The 18,708-nt window shown below is 34.9% G+C and overlaps 1 protein-coding gene across 1 annotated transcript in view; it reads right to left on the bottom strand.

The window, feature by feature from the left end:
- Positions 1-1,670: 1,670 nt before the first annotated feature.
- Positions 1,671-18,708, bottom strand: part of LOC111877515 (probable LRR receptor-like serine/threonine-protein kinase At1g56130) — a 32,916-nt gene continuing 15,878 nt past the window's right edge. Inside the window, exons 16-24 of the mRNA XM_023874041.3 lie at positions 11,989-12,053; positions 11,272-11,657; positions 5,777-5,972; positions 5,545-5,685; positions 4,495-4,613; positions 4,165-4,375; positions 2,755-2,986; positions 2,526-2,676; positions 1,671-2,155 (exon numbers count right to left, since the gene is read on the bottom strand). Of these exons, the coding sequence (XP_023729809.1) occupies positions 1,781-2,155; positions 2,526-2,676; positions 2,755-2,986; positions 4,165-4,375; positions 4,495-4,613; positions 5,545-5,685; positions 5,777-5,972; positions 11,272-11,657; positions 11,989-12,053 (1,876 nt within the window). The 3' untranslated portion in view covers positions 1,671-1,780. The remainder of the gene's footprint in view (positions 2,156-2,525; positions 2,677-2,754; positions 2,987-4,164; positions 4,376-4,494; positions 4,614-5,544; positions 5,686-5,776; positions 5,973-11,271; positions 11,658-11,988; positions 12,054-18,708) is intronic.

Genomic DNA, 18,708 nt, shown 5'->3' with positions numbered 1-18,708 from the left:
CAATGGTTTTGTAACATTTCTATTAGTAAAAGGGTTGTTTTTGAAAGTTTTAAATTTGTCGAGTTTTCGGGGATGTTACATATTCTCATAGTCATTGGGCTAGAGTTGCTAAGTTCATTCACGGGGAAAATGTGTATATTGGGAGTCAAGTGCCTCTTGGTAGAAGTTCTATTTGGGTTAACATTTTGAAGGCGGTTTATCAGTTACGTAACAAAAGGGCCGATCTTTTACGATATCGTAATAAGAGTGTTACGGATGGTTCCTTAACCTCTTTCTAGGATGATTCTTGATTAGGAGGTTCCTCTTTAAAAAGTCAATTTCCTAGATGTTTTAATTTGGAAAACAATAAGCAAATTATTGTTAATGATAAGATGGTTCATGCTTCCTTGTTAGAGTCTTTTCATAGGGTTCCGAGGGGAAGGGTAGATTAAACCCTTCAAAGGGTTGGTTTTGTGGATATGCTTGCTTCAGTAAATCTTTCTTCTGCTGCCGGTACTACTTCTTATAGGTCATGTTGGTCGTTAGTTGGTTATGGGGAGTTTTCTGTAACTATGGCTCATTCTGATTAATGAGAAGCTTTTGTTGACTGCATTGTCTCCGACTCCTACAGAATGGTGTAGGTTGATTTCTATTAAGGTTAATGTGTTAGCGTGACACACCTAGATTGTCAGGGTGTGGATGTTCCCTCACTGCAATGTTCTTTTTGTGATGTTTATATCGAAAATGCTAGTCATGTGTTCTTTTCTTGCTCTTTAGCAGTTGATTTCTAAATCCAAATGTGTCGGTGGTGGAACCTAGATGTGATTCCTATTTTTTCTTATTTGGATTGGCTTGCTTAATTCAATTCTCTTCGGGGGTTGTGAAATTTTTTTTGGAAGGTGTTTTCTTTTCCTCTTGGTGGCATTTGTGGAGCTTCAAGAATGCTCGGCTTTTTGCTTCTTCGAAGCCAAGTGGGGTGCGTCTTTATGATAATTTTGTCTCGGTCTTTTATGTGGTGTAATGCTAGGTCTAGAAAGATATTAACTCTTTTATGTGGTGTAATGCTAACTCTAAGAAAGTAATTAATCTGAGTGGGTTGGTTAAAAATCTTCAATTAGGTGTTACTTGATATTTTGTTTGGTTTTTGGGCAGTTTTTTGTTAGTTTTTTTAATAAATCATGTCGTTCTAAAAAAGAACAAAAATATATAAATAAATAAATAAAACTTCATAAATAAGATTTTATAACTACAATTTATAAAGAATTAAGAACATGAAAATGAATTTTAAGGCATATATAAAGAAATGTAAAAGGAATATCTAAAATTGCAATCTAACCTTCGGGTGGAGCACGGTTCAGTTCAATTTTTGACTAAAACCGAAACCCAACCAAAACATTAGTTTTTGACTTAAAAAAACCATTAGTTTAGTTCTTTTTTTTCGTTAACCATGCTAATCAAAAATAACAGAAAATTAATTTACTATGAATTAATACAAAACGACTAAATACATGTTTATTATATATTTTCATTTTCATTTGATCTTTTAATCACTCCTTCACCTCTACCCACACTACCCATCCGACCTTTAACCCCCTCACTGATCCGTGTTCTAATCTTATGTTCCCATAATCATTGAATACTTGCTTCTTCACCTCACTCTACTAATTACAACACTTGAATACGTTACAAGGTTAAAAAAAACATGCATCCTTACTAATAAAAAAAATTTAAAAATAACGTACATTGACGAAAATATAGAATGAATGTACAAGTTACCATTATCTGAAGATTATGTCGCGTTTCATCTCTTACAACTCCCATTGTTCAATATCTCCGACATTATAGGTGATGGATTCGACTCAAGACCCATTGATGTAGTTGTATTTGTTGCTATGGTTGCAGTTTCAGACGAAATTTGTTCTTCATCATAAAAAGTGTCGGTGATGTCATTGAAATCCCAATCGGTTAAATAACTTGGTTTTGTTGTGACTGGACTGATGATAATATCCCCTGAAAGCATTGAGATTACACGTGACATTGCAGGTCTTAATGATGGTGATGCTTGAACACACATGAGGGCGATTCCTATCATACGAATAGCTTCTTGCTCATCAAATGATGTCAAAGATGGGTCTATGAGGTCTAGAGTTTGGTTGTTTTCGTATAGCATCCATGCCTGAAAACATTATAAGTCATTTGGTTATTATGTAAGGAATGGACTTGTTGATAATAATTGAATAGTTCATTTCATTAGAATGGAATGGACCAATACACAATGAATTTGTTTCTTTACATTTATCTAATTAGCCAAGGGGTCTTCTTTATGTTTCGCTATGAATAGAATGAAAATTTGCGTAAACCATAAAAATATGTAAAATCAACAAAAAAACATCTCCTAATTAACAAAATGGAAGGAATCACATTCCTTATGGTTTCTTGCAAAACAAACAAGTTTTTTTCATTTTCATCTTATCGAATGAACAATTCCATTCCTTCCTCGATTCCATCTTACCAAACACTAGCTAAACAATTTATTTTCATCTTACCCATTGTAGAAGATATTTCTGTTCGGGATCCAGTTTCTCCTTATAATTCGGCCTCCCACTAACAATCTCAAGACAAACAACTCCAAACCCAAAAACATCAGCCTTTGATGTTAAATGCCCACGCATTGCATACTCCGGTGCAAGATAGCCACTAGGTAGAATAAAGAAATAAAAACAATTAGGGCGTCATTAAATAAAAATACTAAAATGTGCTTAAAAAAGAACTCACATAGTTCCTGCGACCCGGGTACTGATGTGGGTTTTTTTATCATCGTATAGTTTTGCTAATCCAAAATCAGAAATTTTGGGGGATAAATCGGCATCAAGTAAGATATTACTTGCTTTCACATCGCGATGCACAATTCTTGGCCTTGATTCTTCATGAAGATAAGCCAATCCTTTAGCTGTTCCTAAACATATATTAAAACGTGTTGGCCAATCAAGGCGGACATCGGTTTTCCCTATAAGATATCAAGATGGTAAGATTTAGATTTTGATATCTAATTGTATTGGTATTTATATCAAATGTTTTTATTTAAGTATTTTAAAATGTAATATATATACATAAGATGGTAAATTGGTATTCACTCTCATTTAGATAGTTCGTTCAGTGAAAAAGAAAAAAAGCAATCTTTTTTCATTAAGGATTTCTTGGATGCATAAATAAGTTATCTATACATCATATAATATGCATGCGGAAAAAAGAAAACAAGCCATAAGTGTTGTTTGGATAAATGATGTTTGTTCGGAGTCGGTGTTCTATATAAAAAAAACTTTCTTTTTTGAACTAAATGAACTAGTTATCTATACATCATAGATAAATTGTTTGTTGAAGTTATTCAACCCTAACACCTTCTTTTTAGAAGTGATGCTAAATAACAAATGGCTAAACCTACATTTCTCCAAATTGGTAAAGTGATGTGAGTAAATGATCATTTTACCCTTCATTTGATGTAAAAAGAAACATTTGAATGGATAAACCAACATTTCTCTAACTTAACTCATTTAAGCCGCTATGCATGGTTAAGCCTTAAAGAGGGGAAATTGCAAGAACTAGCAACATATTTTACTTCTTTTGAACAATATAGAACATGTACTAAATTTGTACCCGTAATACAATGTACTTATATTTCTTTTCTTAATAGCTATGTATTTGCATTCTTTTACCAAAAATAGCAATATGTAACCTATAATAACAACATGCTTACATTTTCTTACATAATATCAACATATTTGCAATTACTTACTCATAACGATAATGAAGTTACATTTCTTTACAAATAATAGAAATATGTTACAAATAAAGTAAGATGACCATATTGATAAAGAAATGTAAGTACGATGCTATTGTAGGTAAAAAAAAAATTAAAGCACATTGCTATTATCAGGAAAGAAATGTAACTACATTGCTATTATGAGTAAGAGATCGAAGTAAATTGTTGATATTGATAGAAAGAGTAAAGTATGTTGACATTTACCGGAATCAGTTGTGTCCATATTAACTCCATTTCATCAAAAAAGAACATGTACTAACACACGGGATCAGTTGCAAATTTTTCATTTTTTTTTTTTTTTGTTCAAAGAATGTGAGATATTATCAGTAAAAGATACTAAAAGGCATATAAAGATTTTTCCATACCAAAGAGTGCTTGATCAAGGCTTTTATTCTCAAGGTACTCATAAACAAGAAGTCTTCTAGCTCCTTCAATACAAGAACCATGTAACCTCACAAGATTACAGTGTTGGACAGATGAAATGGTTGAAACTTCAGTTATAAACTGACTCCTTCCATGGTGGGATGCTACTGAGAGTTGCTTCACAGCTACTATATTTCCATCATTTAATATCCCCTGTGACATAATAATAATAATAATAATAATAATAATAATAAACCTCATTATCTTTTTTAACAAAAAATTTACTAGCAGTTATTGACAAAACTTAATAGAAATTATGGTGTGGATCAAACCTTGTAAACAGGTCCAAAACCGCCCTCACCAAGCTTATTTGAACGACTGAAATCTGCAGTTGCAGTTCTCAGTTCCGCATAGGTGTAAGTATTTATTTTGGGCCCCATTCCAAAAATATCTAGCAAAAATTAATAAAAAAGTAAAGATAAAATGACTAGAATATATAATTGATTGCATAGAATGGGTATGTTTGTGCGAACGATGGAATAGAATGGATCAATACATTTCATTATCATGTCTCGTTGGTTTGAAGGAACGTGGTGAGTCGTTCAAGCATGTTTTTTGTTATGTTACTTAATGAAATTAAATTGATAAATTAAAAAAAATGATATTTCATAAAAATGAATTTTAATCAAATATGATATATAACTAAATAAACTGCATTAAAAACTTATTTCAGACAAGATATAATAATAATAATAATAATAATAATAATAATAATAATAATAAAGGTTTTGTTTATCACTTCAAAAAACTGTTTGCAAAAATAAAAGCTTATATAAGTTATTTATAGTTATTATTAGAAGATATTTATAGTTATTATTAGAAAATAACAAATAACAATATAACTGAAGTTTTTTGGGAAAAAAAGTATATGATTGTTATCGAGGATTATATAAAATAAAACATATATATATATATATATATATATATATATATATATATATATATATATATATATATATATATATATATATATATATATATATATATATATATATATATATATATATAACATTTCATTCCACTAATAAGAGGGTGTTTGGATAGCGAAAAAAAGAGGGTGCTTATTGTTTACTGCTTATTCCCACCACAAACACTTTTGCAAAAATTGTTTAAGCTAATTTATCCAAACACCCCCTAAATAAATAAAGAAAGCACCCCTCCTATACATAATGGAAGTCAACCACGAGAAGGAATCACATTCCGTCCGGAATGCTATGTTCCATTCCTATATGACAACCAAATAGGAATTTAATTTTCATGGCTGATCATCGATTTCATTCCCTCTTCAATTGCTTTTAAGTAATAATCAATATAATGGTTACCTTCTTCTTCCCTATCTTTTGACCTTCTCTTTTTCAAGTATAATAAACCAAAAACTAAGAAAACAAGGCATAAAGATCCCACGCCAGCTATGATACCAATTATCATTCCAGTTTTATTTGATTTACCCTTCACTTTGAAACCTGATTTAAAAAAAAAAAAAAAAAAAAAAAATCAGAAATCATTAGAATTGACATGAAATAAAAGAATATGTATGCATTCCATGATTTTTACCAGGAGTAACTCTGATGGCAGAAATTATCGGACCATAATCTCCCTCTTCAGGTATACAGCAAGTTCCTTTTCCAGCCCAAAAAAGATGGATTTCAATATGATTTTGTGTCACTGAAACATCATAATTCTTTTCTAGAGCTCTTCCAGTGCCTCCTGCTTCTTTTGATATATCAAAGTCCTTTTGTCGGCGATTTCCCTTGAGAACAAGAAAGAAGAAAATTAGAATGTACTTGGGTTTAATTGTGGATTCTGGGGAATCAAAAGGAATTGGAACTTGTGATTCCATTCCATCTTGTGTTTGTTTGATATTTGGACGGAATTTAATTGTGTTGGATACCCTCGTTTTATATATTCAAATATAATAACACTAGCTAGTTGTTAGACTCATGTATTATATGGGTTAATTTAAAAAAAATTAGATATAAATGTCAAAATATTTGAGAACTTTGAATTTATAAGAAAATAAGAAAAACAATGATTTATTGTAAAGGAAATGTTTTTTATATTTTAAATTTAAACATATAATTTAAATAAAGAAAAGATACTAATGGGCTTTAATTTTGGGAATTTTGAAATTTAAAGGTTAAGTTTATTAATGAAATTAATATCCATTTATTACTACATTTATTGCAATTATTACATTAAAATATTATGTGAAATTTAATAAAATAGAAAAACTCTTAAAATGACATGTGGAAAAAATTTAATTCAAAATAACCACAAAATGACATTTGGCAAATTGAATGAGAGCGTGACAAGTGGCAAAAAAAACTTTCATTTATTAGAAAGGATTAAAAAAATATATTCTAAGTGAAAATTTAAAAATTAGTCAATGTTTATGGTTGAGCTCCATTTTATTTCCTGAAAACCAAACTCATGATATATTGCAATTCCTTACACAAATTTCATTCCTTCTAAAATTACATTTTGCAAACCAAATGTCTCCTTCGCATTTTGGCAATGGTAATTCACAGATTATCACAAGATTTGAAGCAAATGATTCAACCAAAATTCTGTGCAAATGCTACCCTAGTAAGATTTAAGGCCACTTGTTTCCTTATTAAAAGCTATATTATTTTACAAATTCAAAATATGTCTAGACTTTCTAACTTCAATTTATAAATAGATCTAGTTAGAAGGTGAAACTAGATTTTAAGCCATATAGATCTGGTTTCTTGTTTTTTGTATTTCTTTCATTTACCATGCTTATGAATATTAAATATATGTAGAGTTTAAGATTGTCTATCCAAAAGAGCAACCATTGTGGAGAGAGGAGGATTTCAACATATTATATAGAGATATAAAGGACCGTACCGCACCAATGTGAGATACATTAACAATAAAATCTAGCAGAAAACAATTCCTTTTTAATGAAATGGTGATATTTTTTTTTGTAAAACCACATCACTTAGGGTGTGTTTGGTTATGGAAAATTGTTTTTTATTTTCTAAAAAAATGTTTTCAGAAAATAAAGTTGAGTTTTCATTTTCAGTTTTCAATGAAAATTTTAGAAAACGCGTTTGGTTGGAACCCGTGGAGTTTTCATTTTCCATTTTAGAGATTTGGAAAACTTTGTTAAACTCTAAAAAAATCATTTTTCTAATTTACATACAATTTGGAAAACTAAGGTTGTGTTTAGTTACGGAAAAACAGTTTTTATGAGGGTGGAGGTGGGGGTGGGTATGTGTTTATGGGTGGGGGTGGGGGTGGGGGTGGGGGTGTATGTGTGTATTTGTGTGTGGGTGTGTGTTTGTTTGTGGGGGTGGTTGTATGTATGTGTGTTTTGGGGGTGGGGATGGGTATGTGCTTGTGGGTGTGCATGTGTTTGTTTGTGGGGGTGGGTGTGTGTATGTGTCAGGGTAGGGTGGAGATGGGTGTGTGTTTGTGGGGATGTATGTGTGTTTGCATGGGTGTGGGTGGGGATGGGTGTGGGTGTGTGTGACAACCCAAAGTTATTTCTGTTACGTAATCCCGTTTCACTAACGGAATTCGGCGTTATATATATATTTCCGTAATACTTGGAGTCGTCAATAGATAAATATCTATTTAATTATATCTCCTTGACATTATCATATTAGTATAAGTAAATATAATTGTAAGTGTTAACCCCGTTTAACCAAACAAAGTTATATTACTTTTAATCACTTCACCCAAGTAAAAAGTATTAACCCTGTTAAACTTTAGCATCGGGTAGCCGTGTACCGGGTGCAATACCCGAGGCATATTTAAAGAAATTGGATGTCACACTACACCCTTTTACCACCCCAAACATACTCTCTCTCTCACTACTTTCTCTAGACCCGAACCCGACACCAAAACCGCGAATTCCGGCTTCCAAACGTAAGGGTTTCTTCTCTAGCTTGTTCTAAACGTACTTCATTGTATTTAGGACACAAAAATCATAGGATTTAGTGGAAATCATGGAGTTTACGGCCTAAGAAGCCCCTTAGGCCGTAAACACCCCAAAACTTGACAAATGTCCCGTTTTTACTTCCTATAAGCTTGTATACTAATTAAATGATATACCTAGATGAGTTTGGACATGAAAACTTAAGATTTTAAAGCCTAAAAGGGAGTTTACGGCCCAAGCTTGTGCTTAGGCCGTAAACACCCAATTTCCATGTCAAAAAGCCCCAAAAACTCACCCAAGGCATTCTAGAATTTTAGTTATAATTCTTGGAAATGCTTAGGACCATTTAACAACTCATTTTGAGGGACAAAATGGAGTTTACGGCCCAAGCATAAGCTAGGACCGTAAACTCCCCCAAACTTAGCCAAAATGATGGTTTAAGCCCCTAAACACCTTTATACCTTCACTAGAAATCATTAGAAGTGGAATAAGGGCCTTAACATCATGAAATGGGGAGTAAACAAGAGTTCACGGCCAAGCCATGAGGCTTACGGCCGTAAACTCCCAAGGAGTGGCCTTTGGGCCGTAAACTCCAAGGGAGTGAACTCATGAGCCCCTTGTTACCCCCTTTGGCCTTGTAAAATACCTTAGAACCCCCACCTCTTGCATATGAAACTAGATAGCATTCAAAAATACCCCTCCCATGAGTTTACGGCCGTAAACTCATGGGGGACAAGGCCTCCCAACCGTAAACTCACTTAGGGTGGGTTTTAGGAGAGTAAACTCCAATGTGAGGTCACACACTCCTTCCCTACAACTCATTGACCTTCTAGTACTCAACCATTAAGCCTATAATCAAGCATGAATGTTTAAATGCTTTAAATAGAATATAAGTCACTAATTACTTTCAAAACACTTATCCTACATGTTAATAGGGTCTTAAAGGGTGTACAAGTCCTTAATTGACACCAAACACTCAACCGACACTTTCACCCGATTTACCCGAATTACTCGGTTTCAGGTGAGTTCATACCCCTTTAATGAACCTTTCAAATGTTTTATATGTTTTAGGGGGGGAATACAAGTCAATTATACATGTTCATGGAAATTAATCACATGTGATTCACTATCCGTAGTTCAAATCACATGTGATTTACCACTATGTTTTATAAAAGGATTTTCGTTTTCAAAACTATTTTGGATTAATAAACTATTTTCTAAATGTTCCTTTCTGACAAGATGTTTATTAAATAAAGTCCTTATAAAATGTAACCACACTAATATATTTATATAAGTAAGACTTGAAGGACTTAGGACCGATAGCTCGCCTTATTTCCTGTTCTTGTTTGATTGTGGGCTTAGGGTAGTTGTTATCTGTCCGAATGTCGTTGATTTCTTACTTATATATCATGTATATTAGTGTTAGATACGAGTATTTTCATTTCATCTGATGCTTAAACCACTAAATTGACAAGAACCATACACACTAAGTTAACTATAATAGGTATAGTTAAGGCCACTGCTACTCGCTATAACTACTACTCTACACACTATAATACCCACTATTACGAGACTATACACTAGTAAGAGATCACACTACGAGTTATACAAAAGACTACTACACTATAACACAAGAGAAAGTACTAATCCGAAGATAACACACTAACTCACTATGAGATACTCTATTCGCTACGCACTACGCCCAGAGTTTTCCGCCAGGAAAACGACGCTACGTGTATAGATCTATACGGGGCAGACACTAATAAATCCTGACTGTTAACTTCAGTCCGAGCCGTGCAGGCCCAGGGATGCCGATACTTCACTACACTGTGCATGACCGGGAAGGTCATGGGGTCTGCTATTATACACACTATTGGTAACATACAAAGAATACACTATAACCACACTAAAACACTAACTAAAGGCTAAGTTAATATCCCGAAGTAAACAAGTATTTAACACTAAAGAAAGTTTGCACCACTATTATTGACTTCAGACATAATCTACCGTATTGCATTACTTATTGGAAATTCACCATTATACTTTTACAATAAATGGTTTTCAAAGATGAAAATGACATGTTTCTTATAGGTTTTCACTTACAATGTATTTCTGGAAAATATAGGATTTTCTACTACTTATGAGTGTAAAAATTGCAGCTTTTCATACTATCAGTTCAAATGTTGTTTATATAAAAACTCACACTAAACTCTTATGAACTCACCAGCTTTATGTTGATATTCGTTTTCAAAACAACTTGTATCCTTAGGTCAAAGATAGACAGGTACAGGTGCGGCATTTTGGAGAAGGTGGAGCATACAAGATTCATCTCTTATTTTTGTAATACTTTTGGTGCTTGTTAAACATTACAAAACACACTTGTAATTAAACTCACTATGTAATGCAATGGTTGTTTGTTTCTTGTTTTTACTATTATGCAATTGTGATGATACTGTACATGACGTCCTCCACCCCAAAACGTATTCCGCCGTTATCGGTTTTGGGGTGTGACAGTGTGTGTTTGTATGTTTATGTGTGTGTACGTTTGTGGGTGGGTGGGTGTGTATGTATGGTGGAGGGGGTAGGCTTGGGAGTGGGTGGGTGTGGGTAGGTAGGGGTGTGGTGGGTTGGGGGTGTTAATGTGGGGGTAGGTAGAGGTGGGTGAGATAGGAGTGAGTGTGTGTTTACATTTCAGAAAAATTTTGGAATTAGGAAAATGTAAAAAACAATAATTATCAGTTTTTCAAAATTTTCAAACTTCTTTAAATTTTAGAAAACATAAAATGTTCATTTTCCATGAAAAATTTAGAAAAGTAGACGACCTAAATGCATTTTCAAAATACTCATTTTTCTTGGAAAATTTTTCCGGAAAACGGCTCAATTTTCCACGAATAAACGTACCCTAAAAGTTTTCAATTTTTTAGAAAACTTTGGAAAACTGAATGAACCAAACACGTTTTTAAATTTTTCGTTTTTCTTCGGAAAATTTTTCCACAACCAAATACACCCTTAGCATTTTCCAAAAACCAAAAAATAGCATTTCAGAAGGAAAAAAGTAGTAGTTTTGAAGGATTATTTAGCAAAATTAGTAGTTATTTTGTTCTATGTATTCAAAAAAATGTTTTTTTAGCACTGTAGTACTAACCTGGATGTAAATATCAAAGAGGCGCCTGGGATGACCCTTCCAAACACTGGTGGTTAAATTGAAGACAGTTTCAGCAAAGAATAAGGTTATAGTATAAGGACCATTTTGAAGGCCTAAACCATAGTATCTAAGGGACCCTGGAGACTTTCTTGAAGTTGTGAAAAGCTCAGGGTATCTTGTGTTGTTGACTTGGATTGATGTAGTTTGTATGAATGAAGGGTCATTATTAATTCTGTCAATTACAATTCCCCCATTGCTCACAGCCCATTTTTCTTCTTGTATAAAATGGGAAGCGGGACCAAGTGATGTAGCATTTTCAGCATCGAATTGTATGCCATTCATGGACTTCATATCTGAACCTCCACAATTGATTGCAAAGCTGAAATCTTTAGCAAGAAATAAAGATTATTAATTAGTAATGGGTTCACCGATAAAATGGGTTACGTCCCAAAATTGGTAACAACTATTTATTTTATTTTACAAAATATTAGTGTTACTAAACAATACGATAAAGTGGTAACCAACTATTTGTTTGTGTCGACAAATACCATTAAAAATCATTGAAATAATGTGAACAGAAAGTTATGGTTGCTTACCTTTCTAATTGATGTTTTGTATAACTCAAGCAATAACTTTAATAAAATAAGTTGGTAAGAAAGTAGTCAATATAAGAATGCCTTAGTTGTGATTAGTGAAAAGAAACAATGAGCAACTTACAAGGTGTTGTTGTGTTCCTATTGCAAGGAAAGTCTCGTTGAAGACAAACTAATCCTGGAAAGATACTGTAAAAGGAAACAAGACATAAAGAAACATTAAATTAAAAAAAAAAAATAAAATAAAGTAAAAGGGGTTCCACATCTTTAAAGGATCCATAATACAAGTTTTAGGAACGTTATTCGATTGGTTTGTTCCGTTCGGCTTGATTGATTTTTTTTGCTTCTAAAATATTAAACAAAACCGAACCAAATAAAGTTTGGTGGATTTAGTTCGCTTTTAGGTTAAATCCAAATAACTAAAATCACAATTTTAAGTCAACATTTTGTAAGAAACATAAATGTAAGTGTGAAACTTAGTATTATTTATAGGGTAAATTGTACAAAAGTCACGATGTTTTCATAGAAATTCAATTTTTATAGTGTTACTTTTTATTATAATTAGTCACTGAGTTTTCTAATTTTTACAATGTTAACCAGTAACCACTTAACCGGTTAACCCAGTTGACGTGTCGGTCTCCAATGACATGACATGCAAATATGGCACTATTTGGCTATGTGACATTGGCATGAAATGATGATGTGTCAAATTTGTAAAAAAAAAAATAGCACAAAATATTATACTAAAATTTTCAAAATTACAAATTTTTAAATTTTTAAATTTTTAAATACTTAATTTTTTAGGAAATATTAATTTTTTAAATAATTTTATTAATAATTTAGGGTCTCCGATTAATCTCCAATTAATCCCCGCCTAGTCCGATTAATCTCTTATCGTCAGTCGACTGCCGAGCGATTTTTACAACCTTCAATTTTGGTTTCTAAGTTTTCATATGTCCGGGTCCATTCAGGTCGGGTCTGGACCCACTTTCACCCTATGTCGCACCATAAATAACATGATCGAACAAATCTTCTCCATGCTCTCTTCCTCCAAGTTTTTGGAATTTTCTCTCCCGTGTCCTACATACATTATCAATATCACACATTCCACAGCCATAGAAAATAATACACCAACCGATATACTCTATCGACACCCAACATACTCTCACGTTCGAACTTTTTATGAACTTTTTATTGCTTATGTTATCCAAACATATCATCCACCAAATCACATAAGCTTTCACTAAACTATATTCCTAGCATATTTCTCATGTATCCTCCCAATTATTATGGCTAACTTTTCTACATTATCTCAAATAACACTCCTATAATCTTTATCCATTAACCTTTCATGAAAACACTATTCCTTTCTTATTAGACAAATGTTATAAATATTAGGCATTAATTACATGTTTATATTCTAGAGGGATCATAGTGTAAATATATTTATTAATAATATTTATGTAATCGTGACATTCTAAGAGATACAATACAATTCACGTTTACCAAGGTTAACTTGGTATCAGAGCCACTATTCCCTAACCCTAAAATTGGTGCCACAGCAGCCCTCGCGATCCTACATATCATCGACCGCACCAGACAGCAACAATCATCAACATCAACCTGCACATGTTTCTGTTTTTTCTTCCTCTCTTCTCTTGTCGATCAGTACCTATTATCCTCCTCTTATTTTGACATTAGCCAATACAATGGCGCCTCTCACAGCATTCACCACTGCCGAGAAAACAGCCCACAACCCTCATAAATTTGCCTTTACTTTGTCCCCAAACAACTATGGCTACTGGAAAACTATGTTACAGCCCTTTCTGGTTACAAACAACATGTTCGGGTATGTTAATGGCACCATACAGTGCCCACCAACCACCATCGTGTCCACCACTCATGCAGGAAAAGAAGGTGACACCGTGACCACATCCACATCAACCACTAACCCTTGTTACAATACATGCGTCTCTAATGATGCGCATGTTCGAATGCTTATTCTGTCTACCATCTCTGAGACGTCTTTTCAGCATGTTCAAGGTGATACATCTCATGATCTTTTGTTGTCTTTAGAAAGTGCTTATGCTCCTCATACTTCTTCTCGTGAATATACTTTTAAAACCCAACTTATGAAAATCACAATGAAAGAAGATGAGTCCTCTTTTGCTTACTTAACCCGTGCTCAAGAGTATTCTAATGCTCTTGCCAATATTGGCGAACCAGTTAAATAAAAGGACCTTTTCATGTTGGTTATCTCTGGCTGATTAGAAGAATACAATGGCTTGAAATCTACCCTTTTAGCAAGACAATCTCCAACAGCCTTTGCTGAACTTCATGGTCTACTGTCCGACCATGACTACATGATCACAAAGACCTCCACAGTGGTGCCACCAGCCCAAGCGTTCATAACCACCACTAGACAGCCCAGTTCCATGGCTGATGGTTCGTCTCTATCACAAGATGAAGCAATCCAAGCTATTCAAAAACTTGCACAACAGCTAGGGTTACAGCTCCAGCCAACTAATTCAACATCAGCCCAAGCTTTTTACACAAATCGATTAGGAAACAGTCGTGGGCATGGCAACTACAACAATCCTCTACAAGGAGGAGGTAATCGAAACCAATTTAGTTGGGCATCTAATCAAAATACTGTGTATGGTACATGTAACAGGTGCGGTATTGGTCATGTTCCGTCTCAGTGCCCAAATCGAGATCCCTCCACCATACGTGTAAGACAACAACCATCTGCTAATTTCGCAAATTATCGATCCCGGGCCTCCTCGACCTGGGTCATTGATACTGGCTCCAGTCATCATGTTGCATCTGATCTCTCGAGCTTTGATCACTTCGAGGCATACCATGGCCATGACAACTTACATGTTGGCAACGGTAAAGGTTTACCCATTCTTCATAATGGCTCCTCTAAACTCATTCTCCTAACAAAATTTTTTATCTCTCACAAATTCTTCATGTTCCAGAAATCAAACAAAACCTTCTTTCTGTTAAAAAATTATGCGATGATAATAATGTTTATTTTGAATTTCACACTTATTTTTTGCTGTGAAGGACGAGAATACTCACATTACCCTCCTCACAGGTCCAAGTAGTGGCGGCCTTTACTCCTTCCACCTTTCGCAGTTGCTGCCTACCTCGTCTAAAGTTGCTTTCTTCGCTACCTGTGCTTCTTCCATCACTTGGCATCAACGAATTGGACATCCCCATCCACAGTTGTTGAAGTCAATGATTTCTAGATATAGTTTACCTTTATCAAACAATTTTTTCAATTCACCTTGTGATTCTTGTTCTATTGGAAAATCTTCAAAACTTCATCTATCATCTTCTAATTTTAAAAGTTTTCATATTTTAGATTTACTCTTTTGTGATGTTTGGGGACCAGCCCCAGCTACTTCTTTTGAAGACCATCGATATTTCTTACTATGTGTTGATCATTTTTCTAGTTTTTAGTGGATTTTTCCCTTAAAATCCAAATCTGGTGTCTTTAGTACATTCCAACAATTTATTCTTACAATAGAATGACAATTTCAAACCAAACTAATATTTGTTCAAACTGATTGGGAAGGTGAATTTCGAAACGTCTCTAAGTTTTTCTCATCTCTCGGCATTACTCATTGACTGTCTTGTCCTCACACCAGCGAACAGAATGGCGTTGTTGAGCGTCGTCACCGTCATGTGGTCGAAACCGGCCTGACTCTTCTTGCTCAATCTGGTGTTCCACAACGGTTTTGGCATTATGCTTTTGACACAGCCGTTTATCTCATAAATCGTATGCCTTCTAGAACCAACTCCAATAACTCATCTTTCGAACATGTTTTCAAACACAAACCTGATTTTTCCTTTCTTCGTGTGTTTGGTTGTCGATGTTATCCACATCTTCGCCCGTATAACAAGCATAAAATGGATTTCAGATCTCCTTTGTGCGTTTTTCTTGGATATAGCACCTCCTACCATGGTTAACGGTGCTTTGACCCTCTTTCTGAACGCCTGTATATCACTCGTCATGTTCATTTTCATGAACAATTCTTCCCTTACCAAATCAGCCCCCCATCTCCACCCACATCTTCCTTTGATCCTTATGCATCCTCTTATCCTAATCCTGGACCTGACATATCCACTCCTTCCAATACATCACCTACACCTCCTCCATCCCCTATAACTCCTACATCACCTACACCATCTCCTGCATCATCTTCTTCCCCTACATCTCCACACGAACCTCCTCTTCCGCCTCTCCTTTATACCTTCGCAAAACGCCCTAAAACTACCACCACCTCTCAAGCAGAAAACACCACATCTCAACAAGAAAATTCTACCTCCCAACCCGACACTTCCTCCTCTTTACCTCGTCCTCATCCCTCTAATTTGCATCCTAATCCTAAACCCTCTCAACCATATAATCCTGCCTCCTATCATACATACTACTGTTCCTACCGAACCACACACCTTTAATGTTGCTAACAAATCGCCTCAATGGCGTCAGTCCATGGCTGACGAGTATTCTACTCTTCAACGCAAGAACACCTGGTCCTTTGTGCCTCCTTCATCGAATGCTAATGTTTTTGGTTGTAAATGGGTCTATAAGCTCAAACGGGATTCAATTCGGGCAATTACACGTTACAAAGCGTGTCTAGTTACAAAAGCTTATCGTCAGCAACATGGTCTTGATTATCATGAGACTTTTAGTCTCGTTATCAAAGTGACTACAATTCAGGTGGTTCTATCCTTGGAAGTCTCACACAATTGACCCTTACGACAACTTGATGTTCAAAATGCCTTCTTACATGGCGATCTCACAGAGACAGTCTACTTGCAACAACCATCGGGTTTTGTTGATCCAGACAAACCTGATCATGTTTGTCTTCTCCACAAGTCTCTCTATGGACTTAAGCAAGCTCCCCAAGCGTGGTTTCATCGTTGTCGACTGCACTTCATGCTCTTGGTTTTCGTGGATCTAAAACGGATCCTTCACTTTTTATATACCCCTCTAACGTTGTTCTTTTGTATATGCTTGTTTATGTTGACGACATTATTCTCACAGGAAACAGTACTGCTGCTATCGACCGGGTTGTTCAGAATCTCGCACTTTTGCTCCATAAGATTTGGGGTCGTTATCTTATTTTTTGGGGGTTGAAATTATTAAACAAGGGTCCGACATTGTTTTGTCTCAAAGAAAATACATACTCGAGCTACTTGAACGTGTGAATTTGTCTAATACCAAATATGTGCCATCTCCGATTACTACCATCGTCAATCTTGCCCTTGGCGACAGTCCACCATTTGAAGACCCGGTTAAATATCGCCAAATAGTTGGTGCACTTCAATATGTGACTCTTTCATGCCCAGATATTTCGTTTGCGGTAAACAAAGTGTGTCAATTTATGCACTCTCCAACTCAGAATCATTGGTCTGCGGTTAAATGCATTTTGCGTTACTTACTTGGCACAGTAACAAGTGGACTTTTATTTCAACGCAATTTTGATAGTGTTATTCAAGCTTACATAGATTCCACTTTTAATGCCTTGAATGCTTTCTCTGATTCTGACAGGGCTAGTTGCCCGGATGACCGTCGATCCACCAGAGGATATGTTATATATCTCGGTTCTAATCTTGTCTCGTGGTCTGCTAGGAAACAAAAGACTGTCTCGCGATCATCAACAGAATTCGAGTACAAAGCCTTAGCTAATACAATTGTTGAACTCACATGGCTTCAAACTCTTCTACAGGAACTACGATTTTCTACTCATATTGTTCCCATTCTATGGTGTGATAATCTTGGTGCTACATACCTATCTGCTAATCATGTCTTTCATGCCCGTACCAAACATGTTGAAGTTGACTTTCATTTTGTTAGAGAAGAGGTTGCCCAAAAACAACTTCTGGTTCAGTTCATCAATACAGATGTCCAGATCAGACGTGTTTACCAAACCGCTACCTTCTCAACGTTTTCAGTTCTTGCGGTCCAAGCTAAGAGTCGCTCCCCAACCTTAGCTTGCGAGGAAATATTAGACAAATGTTATAAATATTAGGCATTAATTACATGTTTATATTCTAGAGGGATCATAATGTAAATATATCTATTATTCATACCTTATGTAATCGTGACATTCTAAGATATACAATACAATTCACGTTTACCAAGGTTAACTTTTCTCTCCAACATTTATAAGGACCGTACTATTTCTTACAAATTCCTTAACTACCCCAAACCATCCACTTTCCTCACTTACTTTCCAAAACTCTCCAAAACAAAAACCGCTCCTCACCCCACTGTTGTCGGTCCTCAAGAACTGGCCCACCATAGCCAACCCACTTCGTCGTTGTAGCCCAATCTCCCTCTCTCAACACTCACCAGCCTCCTTTTCAATCAGCCCAATGTATCGTATCCTCTTCCACCATCGAGCCACCATCAAAACCAAAATAACAACCAATCACCATCCTCATCTCTTTTACGGTTTTACCTTCTTCTGCATCGCACCTTATGCAAACAAGATCTAAAGTGGTATCCACAAACCTAACTGTTTTTTTACTCCATATACTTAAACCATCTCTCATTTCCCTACCAATCATAAATTTAACATGCATGATCAAAAGTAGAAGAATGCCATCACTGTAGAATATAATGCACTACTTAAACCAAAATTGCTTTGCTTAAACAGGAATTGGTTCCACATCCCACCGATATTGAGATCATTAGGCACATAGTGGTTGTTTTGGCACATGTTTCATATTGATGGTACTCTTAAACGATACAAGGAAAGATAGTTGTGAATGGAAAATTACATTAAGTTAGAGTAGATTGTAATGAAAGTTTCATCCAGGACTA

Source organism: Lactuca sativa, chromosome 6 (assembly GCF_002870075.4).
Source record: "Lactuca sativa cultivar Salinas chromosome 6, Lsat_Salinas_v11, whole genome shotgun sequence".
Lineage (NCBI taxonomy): Eukaryota > Viridiplantae > Streptophyta > Magnoliopsida > Asterales > Asteraceae > Lactuca > Lactuca sativa.
This window is presented reverse-complemented; position numbering and strand designations above follow the sequence as displayed.